General features: G+C 31.9%; 1 protein-coding gene and 1 pseudogene across 12 annotated transcripts in view; both read right to left on the bottom strand.

Moving 5' to 3' along the window:
- The window catches only part of BIRC6 (baculoviral IAP repeat containing 6), a 184,843-nt gene that overhangs the window by 5,237 nt on the left and 152,312 nt on the right, over positions 1–27,294 (bottom strand). For 11 of the 12 annotated variants that reach the window (XM_036224567.1, XM_036224569.1, XM_036224571.1 and 8 more), the window contains 6 exons: positions 16,015–16,160; positions 15,241–15,351; positions 11,211–11,428; positions 9,412–9,573; positions 7,249–7,326; positions 1,544–1,732 (listed from right to left, as the gene is read on the bottom strand). In XM_036224567.1, the coding sequence (XP_036080460.1) occupies positions 1,544–1,732; positions 7,249–7,326; positions 9,412–9,573; positions 11,211–11,428; positions 15,241–15,351; positions 16,015–16,160 (904 nt within the window). Of the gene's footprint in view, positions 1–1,543; positions 1,733–7,248; positions 7,327–9,411; positions 9,574–11,210; positions 11,429–15,240; positions 15,352–16,014; positions 16,161–18,773; positions 18,947–27,294 lie in introns of those variants that run through there. The other variant, XR_004952019.1, reaches the window with a different exon arrangement.
- On the bottom strand, positions 8,580–8,695 carry LOC118606253 (annotated as a pseudogene).

Here is a 27,294-nt window from a genome sequence, read left to right as displayed (position 1 = left end):
TATGTGTGGAGAATAACTGTAGAGGGACAAAAGTGGAAGCAGAGAAACCAGTCAGAAAACTACTTCCACAGTCCAAGCAAGCAATAACAGTGGCTTGAAATAGACTAGCCATGGTTAAGATGGTTATACCACCAAGTTTTGATTGTGTTTTAAAGGGTGAAACGAACAGGATTTGCCAATAGAGTCAATAATATGGTATGTGAAAAAAAGAATGAAGTCACAGATGGTTAAGGTTTTGGGCTTAGATGACGGTGCTTTTATGGTGAGAGGGAGGAAAGAAGAAATAGAATTTCAGTTTTACAGTGTTAAGTTTGAGATGACTATTACACATTCTAGTGGATCTATCTATCAAGTAGTTTATATACCTGGATTCATTATTCGAGTCTTAAGGGCACTGAAAAATTATTTTAGGATACGAACAGGCAGAAAAGAAGTTTTTCAAGGGTAGAAACTGAAATTCATTTATCCTTGTGTTCTGAGTACCTAGTGCAGTGCCTAATAATAGTTTACATTCAACAGGGCTGCAAAATAAATAAGTAACCTAAGCTTGAAGGAAAGAATATTATGCTTAAGAGCGCAGATAAGTGCATATTTGTTATTTCCTATAATATTAGGAAAAGTGATTTTCCACAGCTTTTCAAGGTAAAATGCAAGCCTTTCCAAAAACGAAATACCCAACTTTGTCATTCAAAGTGTAAATTCATTTAGTAATAACAAAATGAAGGAAGAAATATCCTTTCTATATTCCTTCAGAATACATTCATCAATGCTATTTGATAAAGAGGAGGACTTCAGGTATGATGTTACACATCGTAGTCACACATAACATTTGCTTAGCTATATTAAAGATCAATTTTATGTCAGGTAAATGTGCCAATTATTCCCCTAAAATGTTGAGTTTCTCGTATAATTAAGCAACTGATGATCAAAGGGAAATAATTTTAAGAAAAAAATGTTTCATGACAAAGTTAAAGTAAGATGTGATGAAGTAATCACATATGACAGGTGAGAAAGACAATCATATTTTACTCAGACTATTGAGGGACAACTAACAACAGAAAAAGAGCCGCACTTTCGGACATAGTGAAATAAAATCACTTGATACTATCAAGACAGGTTTCAGAAACTCCCAAGGTCCAACTTTTTCCTGAGGAAAATATCTTTTCTTCAGCATTCACACACAGATATATTAGCATCAAGGCAAAGTTTCTATTTGCAAGATAAATTTAAAAAGCATCTTAACTCTAATAAAATTTTATGAGAAATATTTTAGTAATATGCCTAGATAGCTGCTAGTAGAATAACTACTAAAAATAAGGAATTAATAAAACTGTCCCTAAATATAGTCAGATGCCTTTTAGGAAGTAGGTGGTTTTAAAATTCATCTATATTGCATTATTACTGATTTCATATTTATAATTATAATTAAGCTGTAAAGTTTAGTATACAGAAGATATTCTAAATATAAAGGCAAGTACAATACTAATAAACTATATTCCATAATGTCTTTAATAAAGCATTTTATTAATTTTATTGAATATACCTCTTTAAAACATGGTGAAGGGTTTCTGATTTGTTCAAGCATTGCCCACTTAACCGTTGCTTGTCGAATGTTTCCATCATATTCCCGAGAACTCTGTGTGCCACTGGGAGTGCCCCTAGACCGTTCATATCCTGGTTCATTAAAATAAGGCTCAGCTACTAATATGAGGGACTGAACAGATACCAACACCTGAGGAACAAAGAAATAAAGAATAGTTATAACAGGAAATTTTACTACCAGTAAACCCATATCTTGCTTTATCTACTAGGAGTCTCTTTTAATATATGCTTCCACATATTTTTATCACCATAAAACTGATGTCAATAATGACAACATTAAAATATTTTATTATTAAAGCAAAATTAAATAGGAATGGTAGTCTTAAATCTTATGTTTTATCTTCTTGAATCCTTGAAAATAATATAAAAAGTCTATTTCCTAAAATTGCTAAAAAAATTAATAAATATCACATACCAATTTAAACATTATCCTCAAATTGTCCTTACTCTTTCTTAAAGAGCATGAAGCTAATTCTGCACTCTTAACGCTCACTTGTAAGGAAATCTATGCATTAGGCAGTCTTCATTTGTATCCCAAGGAAAACTGACTTTTTCCAAAATAACACAAAAACTTTATTCCTGGAAACTCTTATTGGCAAGATGATAGCTCTAAAACCATCTCTGATTCACCCTTATAAAACAGAAGGGGTTTTTTACCTCCAGATGTAACCATTCTTAGCTAATGTAATGTTGCTACCTAATGCATCTATGTAACTAGCTAATATAACATCTTTGGAGGCAGGAAAACATTAGATATCATCTGCCTGCTTCATAAATCAAAACAGAGTAACAGCAATTGGACTTTCATTAGGAAAGATTATTAAAACAATGTCACAGGATATATTTTCTTAGAAATGTTTAAAAGTGTGGACTTAAAACTTAAAAAATATAACCTAAGAATAGACAAGGTTAAACATGAACTAGAGTGATGATGTTTTTGAGGGGTCAACTACAGAAAAGGAAATTTAATCTGTATAATTATGAGGCAAGACTCTCCTATTTTTTTAAAGTTTCTGAAACCAAATATATTATTGAAGGAATGTGATTGTCCTCTGGCTATATACTTCCCCCTTTCACACCTGACATGTGGGAAAGTTATTTACAGGACACAGTTATTAGTTCCTTTCCCACTCCCTCTTAAATAATCTTACTCTTCCATTAATATGAGTAAGATCAAAATCATCATTTACTGACAAAGGCAGAGAAAAAAATTACATTAAAAACCCATCACAAATCTATAACACAGGATTCATTTATTTATTTAACCTTACCTTCTTTGAGACAAAACATAGTTTTATAAATCTCAGGCAGTTGAAGACTCAAATAATTTAAGTTTCAGATTCATAGCATATTTGGTTTCAAAAGGCTAAATGAAATAAAGGAAACTTAAAGATTGGATATTTTGCATAGGGAACTCAAAATTACAGCTAAGAAATAAATTTGGGTGTAAATTATTATCTGCGTACATTGGACTATAAAGTTTACATCACTGAAATATCAATATTACTTGGAACTAAATTCAAACAATTTATAACATGGGTTCCTTTATCATTGGGTAACATTATTGTGCATTTATTTTTTAAAGGCATCTTCTATTTACTTTTTAAATATTACCTTTCTGGAAGTATATAAATGCCACTTTATTTCTCTTCAGTGTACTCAACTATTCATAATATTGGTTTTATGGTATTTCTGGAGACTTGGATTACATAACCTGTTATGTCATTTTATTTTACAGCATATTTTATCGTAGCCAATAAAACATTGGGCATGAAAAAACAGTAAGTTAATAAATCCTTTGAAAAACAATTCCTCTATTTTAAAAGGATTTAGTTTCAATTATTAAAAATAATAGGATTTACCTAGCTCTGAGAAAAACTGTATAATATTTGAAGTCAGAGACCACAGTAGGCAGAGTAATATGTCCCCTCAGAACTTATTTTTTGGTCATCTGTAAAATAAGGACAATACCTTACATTATAGGATGACTGTGAGAGTTAAATAAACTTTTTTTTTCAGGGGGAGGTAAAGTACTAATGCTCATAAGTTTAATCACTACATGGTAGCTATTCTATTTTAGAGTAAAAATGACAGTATGCCTCCAGAAGATAGTAAAATATAAAACAAAATCACTTCTGCTGTAAAACTATTTTTACACCTATGTAATAGGGGCATTCAAAAAAAGCAGCCAGCATGAGTTTCATTTTAATCGATGAAAATTAAAAGAGCTACCCAGATTCAAATAAGAAAATAATAGTATTTATCACAGCTACATCTTGCTAAAGTGTTTTACTAAAATGAGTTGAAAATGGTGGGGTAATTAGCCAGAAAATATTCACTGCATTCCATAGTATGTTATATACATATGATTATATTTATGTTACCTTAATAATAAACAATATATTTTCATTTCATAATGTAGGTTAACCAATTCTCAGTCAATTCTTTGATATTTTCATAAAGTCAAAAGTGACTTTTACTCATAGGCTGAATTTACTGTCCCTCCATATTAGCATCCACAAAACTACAAGAAGTTCTTATTATAATTTCTTCAAAAACTAACTAAATCAAGACCATATAATAGCTTCCTTTTACTTTGTCAAAACAAAAATTTTAACCCTGTTGTATGGTCTTCTACCAGGCACTGCCACTCAATTGCTTAGCAATCTAGTCTCCTACAATTTCATATATGCATTTGGTCACTAGATTCCTACCACTATCCATTCTCACAACCATTATTATCTTTAGAATATCCACCAGATTGCCGCATTCCTCCTCCTATCCTACTCCCATTAGGAATTATTAACTTATTTCCTGTATTTTCATGTTATGTCTGTCCTGTCAAAGATTTAAATCTTTGACTTGGTACAGTATATTAGATATTTCAAAAACAGGAAAGTACAGAGAATACAATCTAAAACGTTAATCTGCAATAAAAAATTATATCATGAAATTATAACATCTTTGGGAATGAAAAAAAGGAACAAACACTCTTAATTAGTAAAATGCTTTAAGTCTCTCAAAACAGTAGGTACTTGCCTGTACGGAAAATTATGTTATTGAATAGGACTGTAATTGGTGGCTGATTCTGGAACTTTCTATTTTAAGAAAAAGGGTAGTATGTATTTAACATTTATAACCATTTATAAATGGGTGATAATCTGAACCATTAAATATGTTTAACTCCTCCTGCATTAACATCTTTATTAACGTCCAATTGGAACAAACTATTCACAAGGTATTAACAGGATATTAATAATTTAGGTTCACTAAAGCAACATTAAAAACCAGTTACATAAGCAATACCAAAATCTGATGCTACTAATAAAATGTCATAATTCTTGCTGACAATTCTAATTAAATAATATGACTTTTCATTTTAAATTATGTAAATAGTCAAGACTATATTATGTTACTGCTAGACATGAGACCTATGGCATAAGACTAAAAAATGTGATATTTTTAGGCAAATAAATACTCCTTTAAGAGTTTCACTATTAAGAAACAAAGCAATTCTAACAATGCTTGTCACTATTCAAAATATTTTGGGCATTTTTATAACCTTTAGAAATTTTTGTGGAAGATTTTCAATCTGGCAAAAGTACTTTTATCTTTTGTGCACATGTAATAAATAGAAGAGTAAAACATCTTGGGTCTCAAACTCTAACTTAAAAGAAATTAATTCTTTCTAAGGCTGTGTCATCTGCTTCTAAAGGAAGTGTCTAATTCATGATAAAAATATGCAAGCAACTAGAAGACGAGGGGAATGTCCTCAACACAATGATGGGAATTTATGGAAAACCCACAGCTCACATCATATTCAGTGGGAAAGGCTGAAAGATCCCCCCACCTCCGCCCCTAAGATCTGGAAGAAGACAGTGCTAATCAGTCTTGCCACAGAAAAGACAGACCCTCCTCTTGTTCCTGACCAAGTTAAATTCATCACAAACCTGGAAACCTAGATTCAGGAAACTATATGAAATATAAAGAAAGTCATATACTAACAGCATTATTTATAAAACTAAAAAGACAGAATTAAAATATTTAGTTAATAATGGAGAAATAGTTCAATTATAGTATAAAACTCAAAATATTATTATATATAGTAATTAGAGATTATAAAAATATAATTTAAAAATGGATATATGCTCTAATGTTAAGTGAACAGAGAGGTATACAAATAATTTCTGATTATGCAAATTATGTACATTATGATTATGATTATGTAAACTATGTATATGACAAAAAACCTTAAAAGAAACAGACAAAAAAAGATCATTTTTATGTGTGGGTAATTAAGTCTCTAAACTTGCGAAATTTAAACTCTGAATATGTTTCTTGATTTCACACAAGTTTTGGTATATAATATAGATATATAGGCAATATAAAAGTTGAAAGCAAATCAAATTTTAAATTAAAAAACTGATAATTAATTATAAATTTATTTTTAAAACGACATATATTCAAATAAAATTCAAAAGTTGATTTCAATTTTCAGGTAAGTCTAATGTAGTTCATGAAAAATAGATATCTCCAAATTTCCTGTCACAGTAAAACCTATCATAAGCTTAGTTTATGTTGACAAGAGTAACGTATGTAGAAAAAAATCTTTTAAGATTTTTTTGGGAAATAATTGACATAATTATTTTAACATGAAGCAGTTACTTTGCATGAATCACATAAACTCATTTTTTCTTGGTCTCCATATGAGCAAAAAGAAAAAAATTATATTATAGTATTATTTCTCTAATTCATAGTTTGCTGTAAGGTCTTTTCAGAGAATTTAAAAAAGTGACAACCTAAAAAAATTATTTTTCATATATCCTTTCACCTAATTCAAAATAAGTATGTAAGAAAATAATCCTTTCAGGGTAGGTCAACTTTAATAGGCTTATCTGGGGATAATTTATGGAGGTCTTTCTTAAAATAAACACTAAACGGTAAATGTGAGTCTAAATCATGTAGCTACAATAATTTGTCTCCTTAAAAAATAAGCAATGGAATTATTTGTTATTAATATGCTTATTTGTGCATTTCTTTGCTGAGATTCTGAATTGTGAAGATAAAGCATCAGCTGATGGGACATGATATAACATGATATGTTTTATGTGCTCGAAGTGTTCTGTGGAAATTAATTTATAAAACTCAAGACTAAAAAATGTGTCAGTTGCTCTGCAAAATAAGAACTACAAATTCTAAGTTTCATTAATTCCACAATAGTATTTCTGAACCTCAAATGAATATTACTAGATTACAAAACTATATCATATGTGGAAAGATACATAATACTAATAGCTTACTAAGTTCCATTCACATGTATCTAAGCCCTACAGTTACTGGGAAATGGGATAATCTGTCTCGTTTTATCTTGTTACATCATAGTGTACTTTAATGGCAACTTAACAAAATGCAATTTCCATCTCATGCCCTAACTTAAGATTTTAAATTCCAGATGAGACTCCACTGTAATAACTGTTCACCTCTAAATCTATTTAATATGCATTTCCTATCAATTTCTGTGTGTGTGTGTGTGTGTGTGTGTGTGTATGGGGGGTTATTATGGTTATTCGTGTCACTACAATTCCTTTGTTAAAACATAGATAGTTCTTCATTTTCTAAGTGAAACTGTCAGAGAAGTTTGTTTACTTGCAAAAAGCTTGAGGTCTGAGGGTTCCACTTTTCCTCTGGTCTCCCATGCCACGTATTTAAGATGCTTAAACAAACCTGAGGAGTAAGGAAAACACAAACAAAATTTAAAGAGTACATTTTAAAGCAAGTTGTCACAACTAAAAGTAAAAATGAAATGCTATTATGTCAAAGTATCTCAGATTTATGTCCCCAAACAAAACCCTAAGGGTCAGTCTGTTAAAAACAAATTGGCATCTCCAGATGTGATCCAAATCGGTGACGATTTCATCATAATGAAAAATGAATCAGTACCTATTAAAAATTAATATTGACAACATATTTTTAAATCTAGCCTTATACAAACATGGAACTGGGAAGGGGAGGGCCTCACAGAGTCCCTGGAAGGGTCTTGAGGATCGCCAAGGTTCCCTGGAACATACTTTAGGACACATTAGATATTTGTTTATTCAGACAGCAGGAATGAACTCAAACTATCTAACGGAGGTCAACTGGTGATTATAGGAAAAAGAACTAGGTCATTATCTATTCTTGTAAACTAACAGTTGCACATTCCGGGCAAAAGATTTAGAAAATAAGCATTTTTTAAAAAAAGAGAAATTCATCTCCCTGCTATTCTCTCAATGCTCTATAAAAGCAATCATGCAAAATTCATTTAGTAGGTAATTTCATTAATATCTTAAAAACAGTTGTATATGAATGGCTTTGTGTATTACTTAAAGTACTGTCAGACGTACCATCCCATTTGATTTTTAGAGCATCCCTGTGACTATCAATGGCAGGTATTCTTATCCCAATCTATAGATCTAGAACTCAATGTTAAATGTTGTTACCAGTGTGTAATAAGAAAAAAATGATATAATTCTGAGTGCTGAACTCTCAAGCCCTTATCCTCTTCACCAGTAAGTCTTAAAAAAATAATTTCTCAATTAAATGTTAACATTTTACACTTAAAACTTTAGGTTTCAATCTCTTTAAGTAAAGCCAACATTGCTATTTTCTTTTCTCTACTCAGTTATAAAAGATTTGTTCTTTGCTATTCAAGAAAGTAGGTCTACCTGTGGTTAAATCTCCTACAATAAACCCAGAAAACAGATTCCAGTTTTTTGATTTGAGCTTATAAAATAGAAAAAATGAAACTTGCATGCAGAGATCTGAGGCAGGCTGCACATTTTGAAATTAGAAAGACAAAACCAAGCGAAGACTAGAATCATCTTTAATATACCAGATCAGCTTCTAGAATCATCAAAGAAGTGTCTGCCTGTGAAGCCTATAAATTTCGTCTGCCCTTCTAGTGTTTTTTTTTTTTTTTTTTTTTTAATGATTATTTATGCCTACAGCACCTGGTCTTCCCAGGTGGTTTCCCATCCAAGTACTAACCAGGCCCAACCCTGCTTAGCTTCTGCGATCAGACATCGGGCTTGTTCAGGGTGGCATGGCCGCAGTCCACGGACCGTGGCTCCAATGGGGTGCAAACATGCTAACCACTACATTATGGAACCATGTCCCTTCTACTGATTTTTAAATATTAAATACTCTCAGTATGGAATTTATTGTTGAAATTCCATCAGACTGTCCAAAATTACTTTGAAAAGTGATGACTGTTCTTTTAAATCAAATTTTAAAAGGTTTATTGTCAAATGAAATAATTTGTATTATATCTGTTTGTCAACTTTGTGGGAGAATGACAGGAATGCATCTTCCTATTTACGAGAAAATATTTTAAAATCAAATTCACAATTATATATATCATGGAAAACACAGATGGTTATGATAGCAAAAAAAAAAAAGTTAGGATATGCAAAAAAGGAACATAGAGTTGACAGTACCATGCATTTGCCATTCATCTATCTTCAGGCACTTGTGAAAAGATAACTGGAATAGGAGATACGAAAAGCAAAGTGAGAGGCAAAGACAGACATCTGGCTCTATCATCTACATTGTGGAGAAAGCTCTCAATTGGCCAAGGAATGTGTTAAATAAGTTAGTCCCTCAGTAACTTCTTAAGACTGTACGTGCTTCTTAACACTGCTGTGTCTCTGCCCTTTTTGGTTCCTTCCCTCTCATTCCTCAGGCTAATCTTTGCATATAGGGAAGAGAAACATGAAGATAGCAATGTACTCTGGAAATAAGATAACCAAAACGAAAGACTAATTACATTACCTTGCCATCATTATAAAGGTTTGGATTGAATCGCACGCTATGACCACCAGTTGTCTCTAGATTCACAAGAGGGGGTGAACTGGGATAATCTTGAGGAAAATACACATCAAACTCAAAGCAGCCATTTGCATAAGGAGTGTCTGCTGGACCAGTTATCAGAACCTAGAAGACATATACAAATACACAAAACCCAATGTTACTTATTCCTAAACACAGCCATTCAGAAAAACATGATCCAACAGGAATGACTTTCTTACCTCCTACATACCCACACCCACACACACACACATATGCCTATCGAATGTGTTAAAAATGAAGTTAAAAGTTAAGTTAAAAATAAATATAGGACTAGCATATGGTTTTAGATTAAAATTAAAATAATTTGGTTTTGGTAAAAATAGGCTATTAAAAGAGAGATGACTTAATGCTTACCTTAACATCAAATATCTTTTAAAATATTAAGCTACTTTTTCGCTGAGAGCCTTCCTTCAAAATATTCTTTATAGTATTTTCAACAATTTAACATTTTAGGTATATTTACTATCATATCGCAAAGGTCTGAGGTTAATTTTCTGCTTTAAATCTTCAGGTAAATTAATGTTTTAAAAAATAATTTACTTTAAAAAACTAACTTATTATTTAATATCATTCTCCAGGATGAGACAAGTATGTAACATCAATAAAAGTTCTCATGTGACAACTTATGACAAAAAGTTTCTGAAAGAACAGTAGGTATTTCCCTTAGGATTTTTGATAGATCAAAAAACAGCAGAAAACCCAACAGTGAGTATCAGAAATACTTAACATATTTTGTTAGAGTCAATTAACAGATATTTGCTGTGTAAGGTACCAGCAGCAAAGCCTCTGATCCCAAATAGTTCTGCGTGAAGGCAAGTGGCACTAGAATCTCCAGCTGTGACAACTTTGATTTATGGTTTGGGACTCCATGGTGGGATCTTTTATGTTAGCTTAATGCTTGACAGAGAAAACGTCACAGGTTTGAACTTATGTGGTCCAGTTAGTGATTAAAGACTTCCTTAGGCAATCATCCTATAACTGGCTCTATTGTTTGTACCAAGGAACAGGTAAGAGTGTGGCCAAATAGGCAAGGCCTGTGAGACTTCCACTGATAAATTACGCAAAAGAGCAAAGTAAAAAAGCAAGCAAAGAACCTTCCTCAAATCAATAGTTTTAGCTGTGTTTCTAAGGTCAACAGAATAATGAACCTATGAATTAAATCATAAATGTAAACAAAGCCCACCTCACCCCAACGCCACGTGTCAAATCTTTAAAATTTTCTTGTTGCAACAATCTCTTGGAATTTTATACCAGAGAGCCAGTGTTAGCACAAAGATGCACATTATTTATTACTGTACTACCATCATTTAATTTATAGACCCCCTGGATCCCTAATTATATAAATTTCCTAGAATAGAAAAGAAAGAATGATTTTGAAGACAGTATAAAACATGAGAGAATTATCTTGAACAACAAGGAAGAAATCCTTTTACTTTTTTCCGACAAACCAGCATTAAATCCTTTGATACCACATTCTACAATTATGATAGACTGCATATGGTTTTTGCTCAGGTAAGTATTTTGGTATCTTCTTCTAAATCTTTATTTTAAATAGTCTCATCCACATACTCTAAACTAACATTAAAAAGGAGTCCTTCCACTGAGGTCGAAAATGATTAACAGATTTTTTACTGAATTTATTAAAATTCATGCTATACCTAGTGCTTTGTATGAGTATTCAAATAATTAGATTAGCCAAGGAGAGAGGAAGTTTTTTCTACCTTCATGATATCAAGTCGTTCCTCATCACAGCGCACAAACACACTGGAAGATGATGAAAGAGGCAGCGAGGTTGAGAGTGTCACTGCTTCCTGGGCAAGGCGGCGAGCCCTGGCAGCACTGTTTGCATCGTTTGCATTTTTCACCTGAGACATGTAGTGGTAGTTTACTTTAAAACCCAATTTCCCATCTTCATCTTCAGAAACCATCTCAAATGTGTCTAAATAAAGAAAAATTATTTTTAATCTACAATGTGGACATGCTGACAGATTACATCAAGTAACTAAATGACAATGCAAAGTAGATAATTTTCTCTTAAAATGAGTGGTATATGATATTTTTGCAAAAATTCTGAACATAAAATGCCAAAAGTATTCTTATTACATTTCATTTTTTAAAAGTAGAATAAGTCTTTATATAGTTGCATTGATCTGGAGTCAAAAAAACGGAACTGCCAAGCTGAAGTTTACTCTTGCATTACTTCTGGAATTAGTAGAATAAAAGAATATTATTAGGGTGATCTAAATACTCTGACAAAATATAATTAATGGGCTAATTCTTAACCATTTTTTTAGGCAGATTTGGAAGGATTTAAGTTTACTCTTTACTTGTAAGCTATATAATACAATAGGAAGAAAATGGTGTATTTAAACTTTATCTGTAATTCAGATTAGGTCCACCCACCGATGGCTTAAAACCAAGGATACTGAAATAAATCATAACATTAAATCAAAACCACCTACTAGGGCAAATACTGTCATCAGAAGCAATGATAACTTTTTATCTTGCATTCACACAATTCTAAATATATGGAGAAAACACTAATACTATATTATAGTTGGTAGCATTATTGCATTAAATTTTACCAAGAACTAAGTACAAGGTTCCTGGCTAGGCTGTTTGAGTTAAATGACAACTATGAAACTACATCTGCCTTCAAAGAGCTTATAATCTAGAAAAAAAAAGACCTATAAACAGTGTAACAGGTCTGTGCACTAAGGTATTTAAAATAGGAGTGTCACAATCTTTAACAAATTTTTCAAAGAGAAAAAGGATTTTGGTTCATTTTTTGTAGAATTTATCACCAATTCTATACAATTAAAATCTAACTTAAGCAATATTGAAAGCTTTCTTTATTACACAGCACATATATAACTATTACTGATTAAATGTACTATATCTCAGCAATTCTACTGACTAGTTTCTATCAGTAAACTTGTAAACTGAAGTTATTTCATCTGCTCAACTCTGCTGCCTTTCATATGCTACATGGGCAAATTACCTTTAAATTTTATAAATAGCAATCCATCAGACAGAAACACAAGCCCATTCCCATGCCTGGAAGAAAACTTTTATATCACATATCTATAACAGAACAGGGTCTACCAATACCAAAATTTAATTAATGTATTCAATCAAAAATAATGGCTAATTGCTAAAAATGTACATCTTGTTTGACTCAGTGATTCCCTATTAATTTGTCCTAAAAAAATAATCAAATATTTATATGCAATAATGGCCACTGAAATGTTTGTTGCATGTGCTACTGAAAAACTGGAAAAAACAAAGGTCCAGTTATTGGTTAAACAAATGACAGTATATCATATAATCAAATATTAGGTAGTAAATAAATACCAAATTATGGGAGAATCATGATACTGAAAAATGTTTAATAAGGCAGAAAATGTAGTTTATTAAAAACATTTCAACAGAAAACATGTATTTTCTGAATTATTTAAAAGTCAATGAGAAGCAAAACAGTATATTTAAAGGCACATCCAACTTTCTATAATATGAAAATCTTCTGACTGACTGGCTAACATTAATCAATGGTTCTGACATATGACACTAAATTAATTAGAGGTAATCATTTTAAACCAGAACCTCTCATTAATATAGAAGCATAAACATTCATGTTGAAATGAAACTTTCTGTATTGAAAGAACTAAAGAATATGTAGAGATGAAATGTGGCTGAACACTTCCAACTACATGAACTTTACAGTGTATTTTTGTGTATAACCCAGTAAGGAACCAAAATCTAAGCTCAAATAAAATAATTCTAATACATACACAAACACATTTCAGGAAACTTTTTCTCTAAGAATCTAGAACAAATTTGCTATTTTCCCAATAGAAAGCTGGTGGTTTAAAATACATGCACAAATTATTTCACACTCTTCAAAAGGCAGAAATTAATTCCCTTTCCCTGAGTATGGATTAGACTTAGAGACTTGATTCTATTGAATAAAGCAGAAGCAATAATATATTACTTCTAAGACTATGTCTTAAAGAAAGTGTGGCTCCCTGTTTGTTCTCTCTGAGAAACCAGATGTGATGTGTGAAGACACTCAAGAAATCCTACGGAGAGGTGCATGGCAAAGAACAGAGGCTTCCTCTCAGTAGCCACATGAGTAAGCTTGAGTACACAGTCTCAAGATCCAGTCAAGACTTCACAACTGAAGCTCCAATCAACATCTGACTGCAACCTCATGAGACACCAAAGCTAGAACCTGTGAGCTGAACCATTCCTGAATTCCTGGCCCATGGAAACTGTGGATAAAGGTTTTAAGCATGTTAAAGTTTTGGGGGTAATTTTTTATGCAACAATAACTAGTAAAAAACAATTTAATAAAATATTATAAAAACTAATGAGAATCCAAAAAGCTGTAAACAATCCTAGTAATGCTTAATCGAATTCAAATAAAGTATTTGGTTTTAATACTTACAAAAAGGAATTTTCAATAAAGTGCTTCTTCAGAAGTATTAAGAAAACATGCTAATATACTTAGAGTGAAAGGAAGAGACTAGATTGCTAAACTGAATGAGGCAAAATACTGTAACATTATTAGAAACTAACCAAACCCCAAATGAAAGTTAAAAAGGAGAAATCTGCTTGACAAAGGTTATAGAAAAATTTCTAAGAGAAATAAAAATGGTATTGCATAATATGAGAACACAAATAATGGCTATACCCTATAGTCTATAGTGTCGCCTCAGTATTGATAAACTACAACAGTAAAAATGGAAGAGAAAAATAATCACTTTATATAAAATATTTCCAATAAGCCAAAACCAGCTTTTCAATGATAAACTAAGATTATAAAAAATAACTCAATTTATATAAATTTTTTGACCCCTAGCAAGGAATGTTTTTCCAAGTAGGAGGAGACAAAATCTTGGTTAGAAGAATCACTTCTTCTGTCTCCCCAACCCTGTTCCTGACACCTTCCACTCCTGGCTAACACTCAAACACTGAACAGGAAAATCCAAAGCTCAGTACTATCAGCAAAGCATATATGGTTTAGAAAATGCTATTTAAAATCTTGGACCAGAAACATGACCATGGACTGTTTTCTATTTCCTTTTACCTAGTTCCGACAAATACTACTGTTATATCTAATGGAGTGAGTGGGACACAGCAACCGATGCCCTTTTGACATCTCTACCAGAGTATATAGGGTTTATTTTTAACTTAGCGATGCTTGCGGGGGGTTCCCAACGGAATTATTATTCACTGACTTGAGGCTCAAAATTCTGTTTCTTTAATCTAGAAATAGATATTTTCATCGGTCCTTAATTGTCAAGAGTTTTGAAATGGTAAAATCTACCACATGAACTACCTGTAACTACATTTTCCAAAGGTAAATCTCATGGAATTCTAAAACAGTGACAGTAACATACTTATTAGCTCAAAGCCCCAGGTCTTGGACTCCTCTTGGCTAGGACATAATGAAATAGATAGGTAAAGAAAACAAACTTCCTGCCCATTTTCTAGAGATCTGGCTTTTGTTTCTAGGTTTCTAATGAACCATGATTTTGAAATATAACTATAAATGTATATGAATTCAAAAACAAAAATATGATTAAAAATTTGTGTTTATATTATGTCTGTATATAGTGTGTGAGAGAGAATATAAATAATTCATGTTACAAACAAGTTCTAAAATCTTTGATTTTCTAGAACACATTTCAATAACACTATTAAAAAATGTGAAGACCTAAAGAAATGAAGATTAAAATTTCAACTTACCAAACTGTAATTTCTTCATAACAGCCACATATTTTTCTTCAAGTGATTTCAATACTGATAAAGGTTTGGGTTTCATGGCCACCTTCTTTGAATATTCACCTAGTTTTTTTTCTGTTATTTAATATTTCAAGGTAAACAATATAAGTATCCATTTTAGAAGATTAAAACAAAAAGCAATTAACCTCTAGAGTTCAAATTTCGAATGCTAAAAAATGACCAAACTTTACAGTCATCTTCCCACTGCACCATTTTAAGAATAAAAAATTTCTTTCTATTTCAAAAATGTAACTTATTAAGGGTTAAAAACCTTATCAACTTTAATGCTTAAATTCTTAAAATGTTAATTAGGTTTCATCCATTCAGGCAAAAACAGAAGAGAGAGACACAACCAATAACGCAGACTCGTTTATATCTTCTGTTGCTCTTATATGAAAATACCAATTTAAACTAAATTCTCACCCAATCTTAATGTTTTCTATTTAATACAATGGCAATTTTCAATTTCATGATCTTTTATAGAAAGAAAAGATAAATTTATGGTGCTGTTGTCAGCCTACTAAACTTAGTCTTTGCAATCATCCATTGTAGAGATAAATATTTTAGAATTACAGATTATTCATAATTAACTTGAAAATATGACAGAGAACAAAATTTTTAGGTAAATGAACTTGCTTGAACACCATTAATATAGAGGGAAGAGAAAGGCAGTTTTCAATAAGTAAAAGAACATCTTTGAATCAAAATAAAAGTAGCATAAAAGGAACAGAATTATACCTTGATTTGCTTGCCGCAAACTGGTAGTGGCTGCATAAACAATCTCAGCAGTCTTCTGGATGTCTGGTACCAAAAGAGTAAGTCCTTCTGGTTCTTGATCAGATGTTTCTGGTTTTACTCCTGTTTTAACATTCTCCCTTTTAGATCTGAAAATTTTTTTTAACATGGAAAGAAATGGATAGAAAATTAAGACTGTAAGACTGAAAAAAGATACTTCTATAAGTCAAAAACAGTAATTAAAAATCAAAATGATAGTGTGTATAAATGATAGTTTAATTCATTGTTGCTTTGGAAACTATAAAATAATGCCTAGCTAACACAGTAAATAAAGTTCTTGATAGGTTTACTCTTCAAATGCAAAAACAAACAAGAGATATAAACACTGTAGAAAAGGTCATATACTGTACAAAGAACCAGATACCTGATATGTCCTTGAATCCACACCTTTAAAAACACACTTATTATAATTTTAAATACCTAGAAATAAAGAAATCACTTCTATTTCTGAAAGTGACAAGTGCCTATCCCCTGTCTTCTAAGATCTGGGAATCAAAGAACCCTATGCAGTTTTAAATTTTCGTCTTATTTACATTTCACTCAGAGTATGTCATTTCTAAGAGGGAAAAATATTCCAGAGTGAAATGTAGTTCACTATTAGATATTTTAACACAATGTGCTTCTATACACTGAAATTTAATTTAAACATCAAGTTTTAGGGCATAAACATTTTAAAGGTATTCTTCTGCTAGTCCCTTCTCAGAATACACCCAACCTTATATCAAATTGTGTATCATAACAGGATGTGTTACAGCAAGGTTTCAGTGTTTCTTTAAATTTTCTAGATAAATGCAGTAGTACTTTACTAAAAGAATCACTGAAAATAACAATTAAAAATAAATTCTCTTTTCTCGATTTTAACTCTCAGCATGGTCACTCACATAATAAACATCATTACACTACTGCTGATACTAAAAATCTACATCTTCGTTAATTTATTAAGTAATTTAAAACAAACTGAAATCGCGTGTAAATAAACATGTTTAAAATATTTATGCTAAGGTGTGAGCTAAACTATACATCACTCATTTTTCCAATTGTATACCTATCAACGAAAAGACTCGGCTATTATATTAAAACAGTATTTCACAAAGTGGGCATGGAGCCTTAGAGACCAAAGACTAACAGGAGACAGAAGAGTCGTTAACAAAATATTATGTTAATTATGTACAAGTGAATTGTTCTTTATCACAAAGATAAAACTCTGCTCAGAAAATAAAAGGTAAATTAAGAAGAGCCACTCAGTGGGTAGCAAGAGCAGATGGATACAGTTTTATGCATGTGTTTGAAATGGCTCCCATGGTGTGTGAATGAACTAGTAACCACAGATATATTTAACTATCAGGTACATACTACCTCACCTGGCAAGATGATTTAATTGAAGAGCTATGATGTGTCACTGGGTTATTGCCTTTTCTCCTACGCTCTCTTATCTCCCCTGAGGTGTAACAACTAACAAGTCACAGAGAACACGTGGCCAACTTCCCTTTGCCACTGAGGAACCACTTGAGAGATGTCATATTGTATAACATTTCAGCCATCAACTTCTGTGTGTTGGTATATATGAACATATATGTTTGTATACACATGTAAGGAGAATATAATGAATGTTTTAAGATCGAAATCACAGACATTTTTATTGCTAGAAACAAATAAGATCGTACATCTTTTAAAGCTATGAAATAAAATTGAGACTACAGTTTACTAAAGATATGATTCTGGTAGACAAGCTCAGATTCTCCACTATAGCTATCGACAATAAATAGCACGCACTGTGAGTCAAGAAAAGTGTATAAACTGCTTGACTGTACTCCTTTTGAATTTAAAAGGACTCTCTCTCCCCCATTAGAAATAATTCTCGTACTCCAGGGGTCAAAAATTTCTTAGCAGGGCCACTAAATCTTAACAGGAAAACAACAGTAAACAATTTGAAAAACCAGAAGAGTTATGGCTATAGCTGTAAAAGATGATTTCCTGAAATCTATCAATCAGTTGATCCACTGTACTCTCAAAAACAGATTTCACGTAAAGAAACACATCTTGCCAAGCAGAGAAGAAAGATGTGGGAGTAAAGCTCATTTTTCCAGAATTAAGTATTTTCACCTTGAATAAATAAGAACTTCCAGCTTGGAGAGTAAACTGCATCAATGCAATTCAAGGAAAGTTACCCTGAAAAACTACTGATTCTGATTTTCCAGCCTTATACATGAATGCCTATGTCTTAATTCCAGGTTTTAAAAGATTATTAGTAGAAGAAATCCCTATTATTAAAATAGTTAGGATGGTAAATTTTATATAAAGTTAACAGCAAAATAAAAAATGAAAAAGTGCAAAAGTCCCCAGAAGTTTAAAAAATATTATTTTTTATACTAAATGAGTAAAAGAAATGATCACATACATCTCATATTGAAGACAATGGTTCAATTATAAAGCAGATATATCTTAAAACTTTACATCAGGCTCTAATGAAAAATTTTTCTGTGGAAAGTCTTTTTCGACAAAAACATATAGGGGGGAAAAAAAAGATATCCTCCAAAAGGTGAGAGTACTTCAAATATATGAAGAACATACACTACCTGCCTAATGATGACTACAGCTAGTCATTGTCTGACATTAAACTACAGCCAGCAGTCTCTTTCCTATAAAAGTTGCAGGTTACTGTCAACCCATATGTAGGCCCAGCTCATGAAAAAAGGCCATACCTTAGCTCACATCCTGAAGTCTGTGTGAAAAGCTATTTGAGTTCAAGGCACCTAGCTGGAAGTAGGTCTTTGAGACTGACAATGGATCCAACATGGTAAAAGCAATCAGCGACGGCCGCTACCATGGTATCCGCTGCTTTGTGCATACGTTGAATCTGGTTGTGATCACTGCCCTGAAGAAATATGAGGAATCAACTGAAGTTTCTACTATTGCACAGAATTATCTGCAAACATTTTCCACTATGCTGTGAATTTCAACTAAACAGCTAATAAATTAAGCATATTCTGGCTCTGTGACATATAATCTGAAATTAGGATGTGAGCAAAATGGGCAAATGTGTGTGTGTGTGTAAACAAAAGAAAAAAAAAAAACCCAAAACTTAACATTCAGTTATAATTAACTGCCTCTGCTAATACTACCACTCAAATTAAGTTGGCTATTCATAAGACTAAATACAAAATATCAGAATTGTTCTTTTATTATCTATAATCTGAAAACAGCTTAATATAGCTATTTTCTTGGTAGAATATTTAAAGAGACCACTTCAACCCCTGCACTCCTAATTCTAAAGTCAAAACTATCACACAGTCAAAATAAACATTTAAAAAGCAGAGCCATGTTGAAGGAGTAATCTGGAGACTACACACTAAAACATCCAGATTTCGAACTAGTAAGAAATAGCATTTTAGAGAAAATGAAACAACATGTCATCTTGTACTCCACAGTTCTAAAGCTCTTTGCTAGGAATTATAGTTGAAAACAAATTAAGATTAAAAGCAAGCAGAAAAAAATTTTTCAAAAATATTAGTATGGAGAATTATTTGCTTCTACTGTCTCCAGAACACATGAAAATGATTCTTAAAATGCACTTGTAATTAGGGTAAAAATCTCTAAGATTAATGTTTTCTGCAATTAGTTTAAAGCTTAGTTTAAAACTCTTGATTCTCTTTTATTTTTACTCAAATTTTTTTTTAAAAAAACTGCCCATTTTCGTTTCCAATATTATTTAAATTAAAGTTGGACATAAAATCTTCCTTGGGAAGCATAAATGAGCAGTATGAAAAGCAAATATTCAAGACAGAGGTATGATAAGACTTTAAAAATAAAACCATAATTTCTAGATTAGATAAATATATAATTTTTAGGTGAGATTAAACATCATAAGACAAAAAGAAGGTTCTGTGTGTTATTGAAGAATAGGGTTGCCTCGAATAAGATGCTTCAACAACAGGCAATTCATCTGAGGCACAGAAGACATGTTAAAATAAATGTTGGCATTTTTGTGTCCATCATCAAGTAAAAAGTTTATGAACAACTGAATTTGTTCAAGGTCATTCAAAAAAGAAACTTAAAAAATATAAATGGTTACAACAAATGTTTCTTGGCTAAAAAACTAGGCTTTTTTCATTCTGTAGGTCTTAAAGGCAGAGGAAAAAGGAATGAACCTAGGAAAGCTTTTTTCCAATGAAAATAAAGTCGGAGAACTCGAACTGAGGAACTAGCTTAGGGAGTTAAAATAGCCCTAGAGGAACTAGATTAAGGGAGTTTAAAATAAGAGTTTAATAGAAAATATGCCTTTTAAGAAGTAGGTCAACTAATCTTATTGCTTAGCTAGAGAAAAGGAAATTGGGTGTTTCTACAAGGTAATTCTATTTTAAAATAAGATGAACTTCATTGTACCAGGGAAGATGCTTTGAGATAGCTAAGGTAATAAAGAACATTTGCTATTAAAGTTCATTTGTGTCATGTCCTTATTATCAATTAAAACTATGTGACTGACAATAAGTCTCTCTTTCAAATTATTGGTGAAACTATCAAATACTAAATATGATTATCTGCCTACTGGAGTCCATCAAGAAAAGTCTGCATAGAAGATCAAAGACAAAATGAGTGCCTCTGTTACTTCTCCAAGGAAGTTATGAAGTATCACACTTATTTAAAAATGAAGCCAAACTATTATGGCGTAGTTTGACCTCATGTTGAGATAACACCAGTTGAGATAACAATGGCCAGCAGGAGACGAATTTCACTGAGGCTGGTATGTAAAAGTTAAGGGGTCATATCCTCGCAGTGTGATTATTTTGTAGGTAACAGAATGAATTTCCATACTAGGCAATTATATTTCAAGTGGAAATCATAAATATGTAAAAATCTAAAGTATTTTATTATGTGACCCTTGCCACAAATCTCTTCAATACTTGAGGTAACTGAGAATTGCTTTCAAGTTAAGAGTCTAAAATAGAATGTTGATCAATAACTGGTCATAAATCAGGGGGAGTGTTTTTGCTTATTCTTTCAATATCGAATACTGTTGATACAGAAACTTTACTTTCTTCTTGACAAGAGTGTTAAAAATATTAGAAATATAAGGTATATTAAAATAACAATAAAATCAGGAGATGAAAAACAAAGTGTATAGGGTGGGTAGGGAGAGGCTTCTTTTAGCAACAGTCAAAATAATTCATCACCAACACATTGCCTTAAACTATGCAAGAAGATACCAAATTAGTTTGAAAGATAGTAGAGGAAAAATGTGCACATCAACGACTAAGAAATTTTCAGAGGAATGGTTTTATTAATTCTTTTGAGCAACAAAAACATCAAATGGGTAAAGCTGACTTAATTCTCATTAAGTGATTAAGTTGACTGCTACCTGCTCATATACTAGACAGGCCACAACACAGGGTGAGGCTCAGTTTACTTTAGCAATCCAGTAAGTATTACTCAGGTATGATTCAAATGCTATGTACACCTATGAAATACGTTGCCTTTTAATATCCCATCATAGTGCTAATTTAAAAATCCTGCAGGGGAACGAAAAAAAGATGAGTAAAAGGAAACATCACAAAAAAACTGTAGAATCTGCATTATTGTATATACTTTAATAATTATCAAAACCAAATTTCTCAATTAAAAATAATTTTACTTTATTGTTAACATTTTAAAAGAACTTTATATAGCCTAAATATCCAAAGCTAGCTCAGAAACAAGTCCACCTCCCTCAAATCAAATTGGTTTTGGAAGCAAAGTTTAATTTAGTAAATAAACATACTTGATTAGGACATTAGAACACCTGAGTTTTTATCACAGCTCTGCCACTAAGCATCAGAGAACCTGGAACAAATCATGGTACTTATAAACCTTGTTTTTTATAAAAAGAGAGATCTAAACTATCTGAACTCTAAAGAGAGTCCCTTATAGCTCTAAAAACCTATAGATAATATCGGACAGGTTACTTATTATAATGTGCCCAGAAAGATTTGTTATTAACTAAGTCTTACTTAAGTAAGAGACTTCAAATTCAACAATTAAGGTTGCTCGAGATTTTGTCTGAGATAATATAATAAAAAGTTTCCTGAGACATAAAGCACATCTGATGCAATTCAACAAGAAATAATCATTTTATATTGATATGTTTTGCTACTGAGGTAGAAGTATTACATCAATTTATAATTTTTATAAGTTTATTTGTTAATCACATAAATAATAGTATAAATTGCATTTTTGCATTTGATCAAAGCATTTTTCAGACACCACCTAATAAGGCTCAAGTGTAGCCATTACAGAAGCATGAACCCTAAATGATCAATGAACTGTTTTGGTAAGAGACAGCAATGCTGTATAAAAACAGAACTATCTGGACTATAAGTCACACAACTTATCCTTACAAATATTGTTTTCAATAATGAACATCATAGGCATCAAGAGACTGGGGAGCTAAATCCCAGATTTATTACCTATTAGTAAGTTTTAGATGTTAAACTCTAAGTAATACTTTTATTCTCTATCAAATAATAATAAATATTTTAACTACTACATATAACAGGAAAAACGGGTAATACACCCCTAAGAAATTTTCTAACTGTATATTCTATACAAGTCAGGATTATATTACCATCTTACATTTTCAATGTAAATATATGCTACTACATATTTGTTACAACATCTACAATTTAAAAGTTTGACTTTTTCTCAAGAAACAAGAACGCAAATCAATAAAAACTGGTGGGAACATAAATACTATACTAAGCAAAATTATTTCAAACTGGCAGAACAAAAGAAATGCAAGAAATGCTTTTGTCTTCTATCTGTCCAAGTCATCAATCTTAGTTATAAAAATTCATTTTCACCAGATGCTGATTCTTCAAAATTGGTATAAAATTAAGTGGTAGTGGTTTTGGACTTACACATCAATAAAGATCTAACGACAGGCTGTCTTTGGCAAACATGTGACACAGCTTACACCTCATACATCCTTTACCTTCTACTTCTGATATTCTGCTTTCTCATTCTAGCATGCGTTCCCTCCTCTCTACCTCTTTACCTCTCTCTTTTGGCCCAAGTGAACTATTTCTTCCTACTTCTTATAGGCCTAAAAATTAAAAGTATTAAACACAAAAATCATTAAAATATTTTAAAAAGCCAAAAATTAAGACTATTAGGAGAAAATAAATGAGAAATCAGTAATAAATTTTTCAAACATTAGCCAAGGGAGTGAATTACACTTAGAGTATAAGTCCTTCATGGATGAATATTTAACTTTTTGTTCTTTATAAGTGCCTAATAGACAAGCAAAAGAAATAAGAACAGGTTTTTATTATTTTGGAAGTCCTTTGCGCTTTCTGTTGAAGTGACTTACTAAGGTAGCTTCTGAATAATTTCTCTGAAGTAAATAAAACTACCTAATATTATTGAGGCAAACACCAGTTAAATAGAACCAATATTAATGGTGTAATCAACCATATTCCTCATTTTTGTTCAAACTGTCATAAAAATTTTTAATTGAACAAGAAAAAAGTAAAAAATTTCCTGTAAGGGCATCCTGAAATACTCCAAATCTTTTTAGGTTTTAAGTGGTAGAGGATGGTAAAAAATGGTCTAAATATAAAATTACATTTAACTTTGCAGATACAGTTAAGGTACGTTTTTGAATGCTGTAAGACTAATGTACAATATGTCATACATATCTTTTAAAGAGTCCCCCCAATGAATCCTGATATTTATCTGTTTCAGGGAAAAGTCAGAAAGTATTGAATTTAAAATTCTCTATTTTCAAATTATATACTTTTGCCTACTTTTGCCTAGCCTTTTGTACTTTCAAAAGGAATATTCTCCTTGATTTATCTTAATCTAAATGCTTACTAACAATCACCACCAACAACATTAGTTTGTCTAAGTTAATGGTTAGACTCAAATTAACTCTAAGCAGTTATTATTAAGTGTGAATCTTGAAAAGATTTATTAGGAGAGGTGGTAGACAGTAAAAGTAGAATCATGAATAAAACATCATTCTTGTGACACCATGGACAGACCTAGAGGGTATTATGCTAAGTGAAATAAGTCAGACAGTGAAAAGACAAATACAATTATCATCTCACTTATACTTGTAATCTAAAGAACAAAATAAATGAACACACAAAATAGAGACTCATAGATACTGAGGATAAACTGATGGTTGCCAGATGGGAGGGGAGTTGAGGGGCTAGGTAAAAAAGGAGAAGGGATTAAGAAGTACAAATGAGTAATTACAAAATAGTCATAGGGATATAAAGTACGGCACAGAATAATAATTAATAGTATTGTAATACCTATGTATACTGCTAGGTGGGTACTAATCGGGATAACTTCATAAATTATATAATTGTCTAACCTCTATGCTGTACACCTGAAACTAATATGGAACGTCAATCATAATTGAAAAATAAATAAAGAATAAATTTTAAAAATATTATCAACATTAGGAAGTTCTTAATGCAATTTGCAGATTTAACTTCTGCCTAAGGACCCTAAGGACCTTTTAGGAGACTAAATCACAGTAAATCACTTCTAGTTGCCACTCTGCCATGTCAATTGGTTAATCTATCAGATAAGCCAAGAAATATGAACATAAACTAGAGATATGTTTATTACTTGAATAATGTTCTGATTTACATTATATACCAACCCCATCAGAGTACTACAATTATCAGTCACCAAAATAATCCTCACCAATAGGGATTCATTTCATAATTAAAGAAATCGATAATCATTTCATGATTAAGGTGTAATTAAGATATAACAGAGGGAAATAAGCAATGCCCCAGAGTCTGTTTCAAAATTAAACTCAGAAGCTACTTTTCAGATGTGCGTGTGCATTGATATAAATGTGCATAGTTATATATGGCATATATTATATATAATAGAAAAATCTCAGTAGTAATTATAGAACTACTAGGCATAACAGGCATTCCCACGGTGTTTGTACCACTATGCCATCTCAGGTTCCTCCTCTAAGCAGTTATTTTTACTGAAGCCTGTGGTGCATAGAAAGTTTGCCTGCAATATTGATTATACCTAGTTTACTACCCAGCAGACCACCCAAAAGGAAGTATGGTATAGAAGGCAATCCAACTAATACATATCCTATGCACTCCTTCACCCAAGAACTATCTGAGTTATCCTTCATTAAAATACAAGTGCCCCATCGAAAGTTTAAAGGGTCAAGTCCTTCTCTGTATAAATTATAATAATCCATATTCAGGGAAGTATTCTGAAATAAGAGGTCTGCCTTGAAGAAAAAGGGCAAAACCCTGGAAGAACAGGACAACCCTAGTTAGAAGGTGCTTCATGGGCCACAAGAGGGCATTGGGTGAGCCAGACGAAGGGAAAAATAAAAAGGAAAAGAAACATGTTAAGTTAAAACTCAGCTATTTTTGTAAAACTTTAAGGTGAGGATGAGAACCACAATACCACTCTATGTTGAAGCCAAATGTAAACACAAAAGCTAGGCTACTTTGGCTGTCTGCTTAGTTTTTCCCAATTAACTACAGATTAAAAAGTAGAGAGTATCATGATTAATGGACATTTTCCTACTTCTTTTTCTATATTGTTATTTTGTATTTGTAAAACACATTTATTAGAAGACTTAAGGTATATTCTATTAAAGTGTTTCCCAAAGTATGAGAAGACATTAGGTGGTGATCAGATATGCTATTAGATAAATGAACTGCACAGTGCGAAGGCTAGTCCCTTTCCAATGAAAAGAAAGGTCTCAGTATACCTTTAGCAATTCTTTAGCATTTGCCAAATCATCCAGAAAACAGGTCTGAAGTCAAAGACTGTTTTTTATTTTAGTTTACTCACTTTTACACTTATCTTCTATTTATGGCAAATGATACTGGTTCTTCTGATTTGGCAGGATTTTGAAGTTTCTTCTTTAAATAAAAAATTTATTTAAAGACAGTTGATCTAAAGAAGATTCTAACAGTAGCATGTGCAGTGTAAGATCTGAAAGGTCTTCCTCTTAAATGCTGACACTTTACACTTGGATGAGGAATTTCTACCAATAAAATTTTCTTTCGGTTTTCAAACACAAAAACTGGCTTATTTAATCAGATTAATAAAATCCCATTATTACATGAATATTCTTTTTAGATTTGGATGAATTTTAATTTAGAATATAGGCAAAAGTCTCCAGAAAAAATTTTATCTAAAACCTACCTATTACGCAAGTTTTCCACATCTACAACTTTAGCTGGATAACAGCTTTAGGAATATAGTCACGGAACATATGAACATGTATGTCTCACTGTATCATTCCTGAACCTTAATATGAAAGACTCTCTGCTAATGACTCTGACTCTTTGTTAAGCCAACAGATGGTAGTTTTTTGCCTAACTGGGTCAGTAAAATAACCTAGTAGAAATACTTTTGGGAAACTTCTGTCTGGGGTTACACTTCAGATTTTTATATGTGAACAAAGGAAACCATGCCCCTAGAACCATTTATGCTATAGCACTTGTATGTATTAGAGATACCTATGGATACATGTGTAGTTGCCAATATTAACATAGGCAAAATAATGCAGTTAATAAATGGTTTAAAGCTTGAGTTACATGACTGCTTTTTTAAGTCAAACATCTGGAACACTGAATGTATTTCTAAGTAGAAACTAACTTTCTATGAAGTCCTTAATACAAGGGCTAATGACCTCAAATCCTGTCCCCAGAAATGACAGGATGGAGAGAGGTCACATACAGCTCTGCTGCTGAGATGAAAGGATGAAAATCTCTTCCATGGCAGTTTAGTCTTATTGCAGCTCCCACCCTCAATCATTAAGCTACACTGCAAGATAATCTTTTTATAAGGCGAATCTGATCAATCTCTGCTGAAAACCTCTCAGGGGCTCATTACCACATTTAGGAGTTAAGTAATTGTAATACACCCTGCTTCCTCTTCTAGCCCCTTTTCCTCTCCAGCCTCATCTCCCATTCACATGATACGCAAGCACACCAAATTTGTTTAGGTTTCCTTCAATATGTGATGCTTGCTTTCACTGCTAACATTATTCCCACTGCCTGGTATACCAGCAGGTCCCTGCTCCTCATTTTATAGGCATCCAAATCTGGGTTGATGCTCCAGGAATGTTTTATACTTTTCGTATACCACACATTATGTTATTAAAACTGTCTAGCTGTTTCCACCATTTGTTAGTATCTTAGAAAAATGATCAATTTTCTTGTTATGCTCTCATGACAATTC

Source organism: Rousettus aegyptiacus, unplaced genomic scaffold, assembly GCF_014176215.1.
Source record: "Rousettus aegyptiacus isolate mRouAeg1 unplaced genomic scaffold, mRouAeg1.p scaffold_m13_p_7, whole genome shotgun sequence".
NCBI classification, from domain to species: domain Eukaryota; kingdom Metazoa; phylum Chordata; class Mammalia; order Chiroptera; family Pteropodidae; genus Rousettus; species Rousettus aegyptiacus.
The sequence above is the reverse complement of the archived record's forward strand: the minus strand, read 5'-3'. Positions and strand labels throughout refer to the sequence as shown.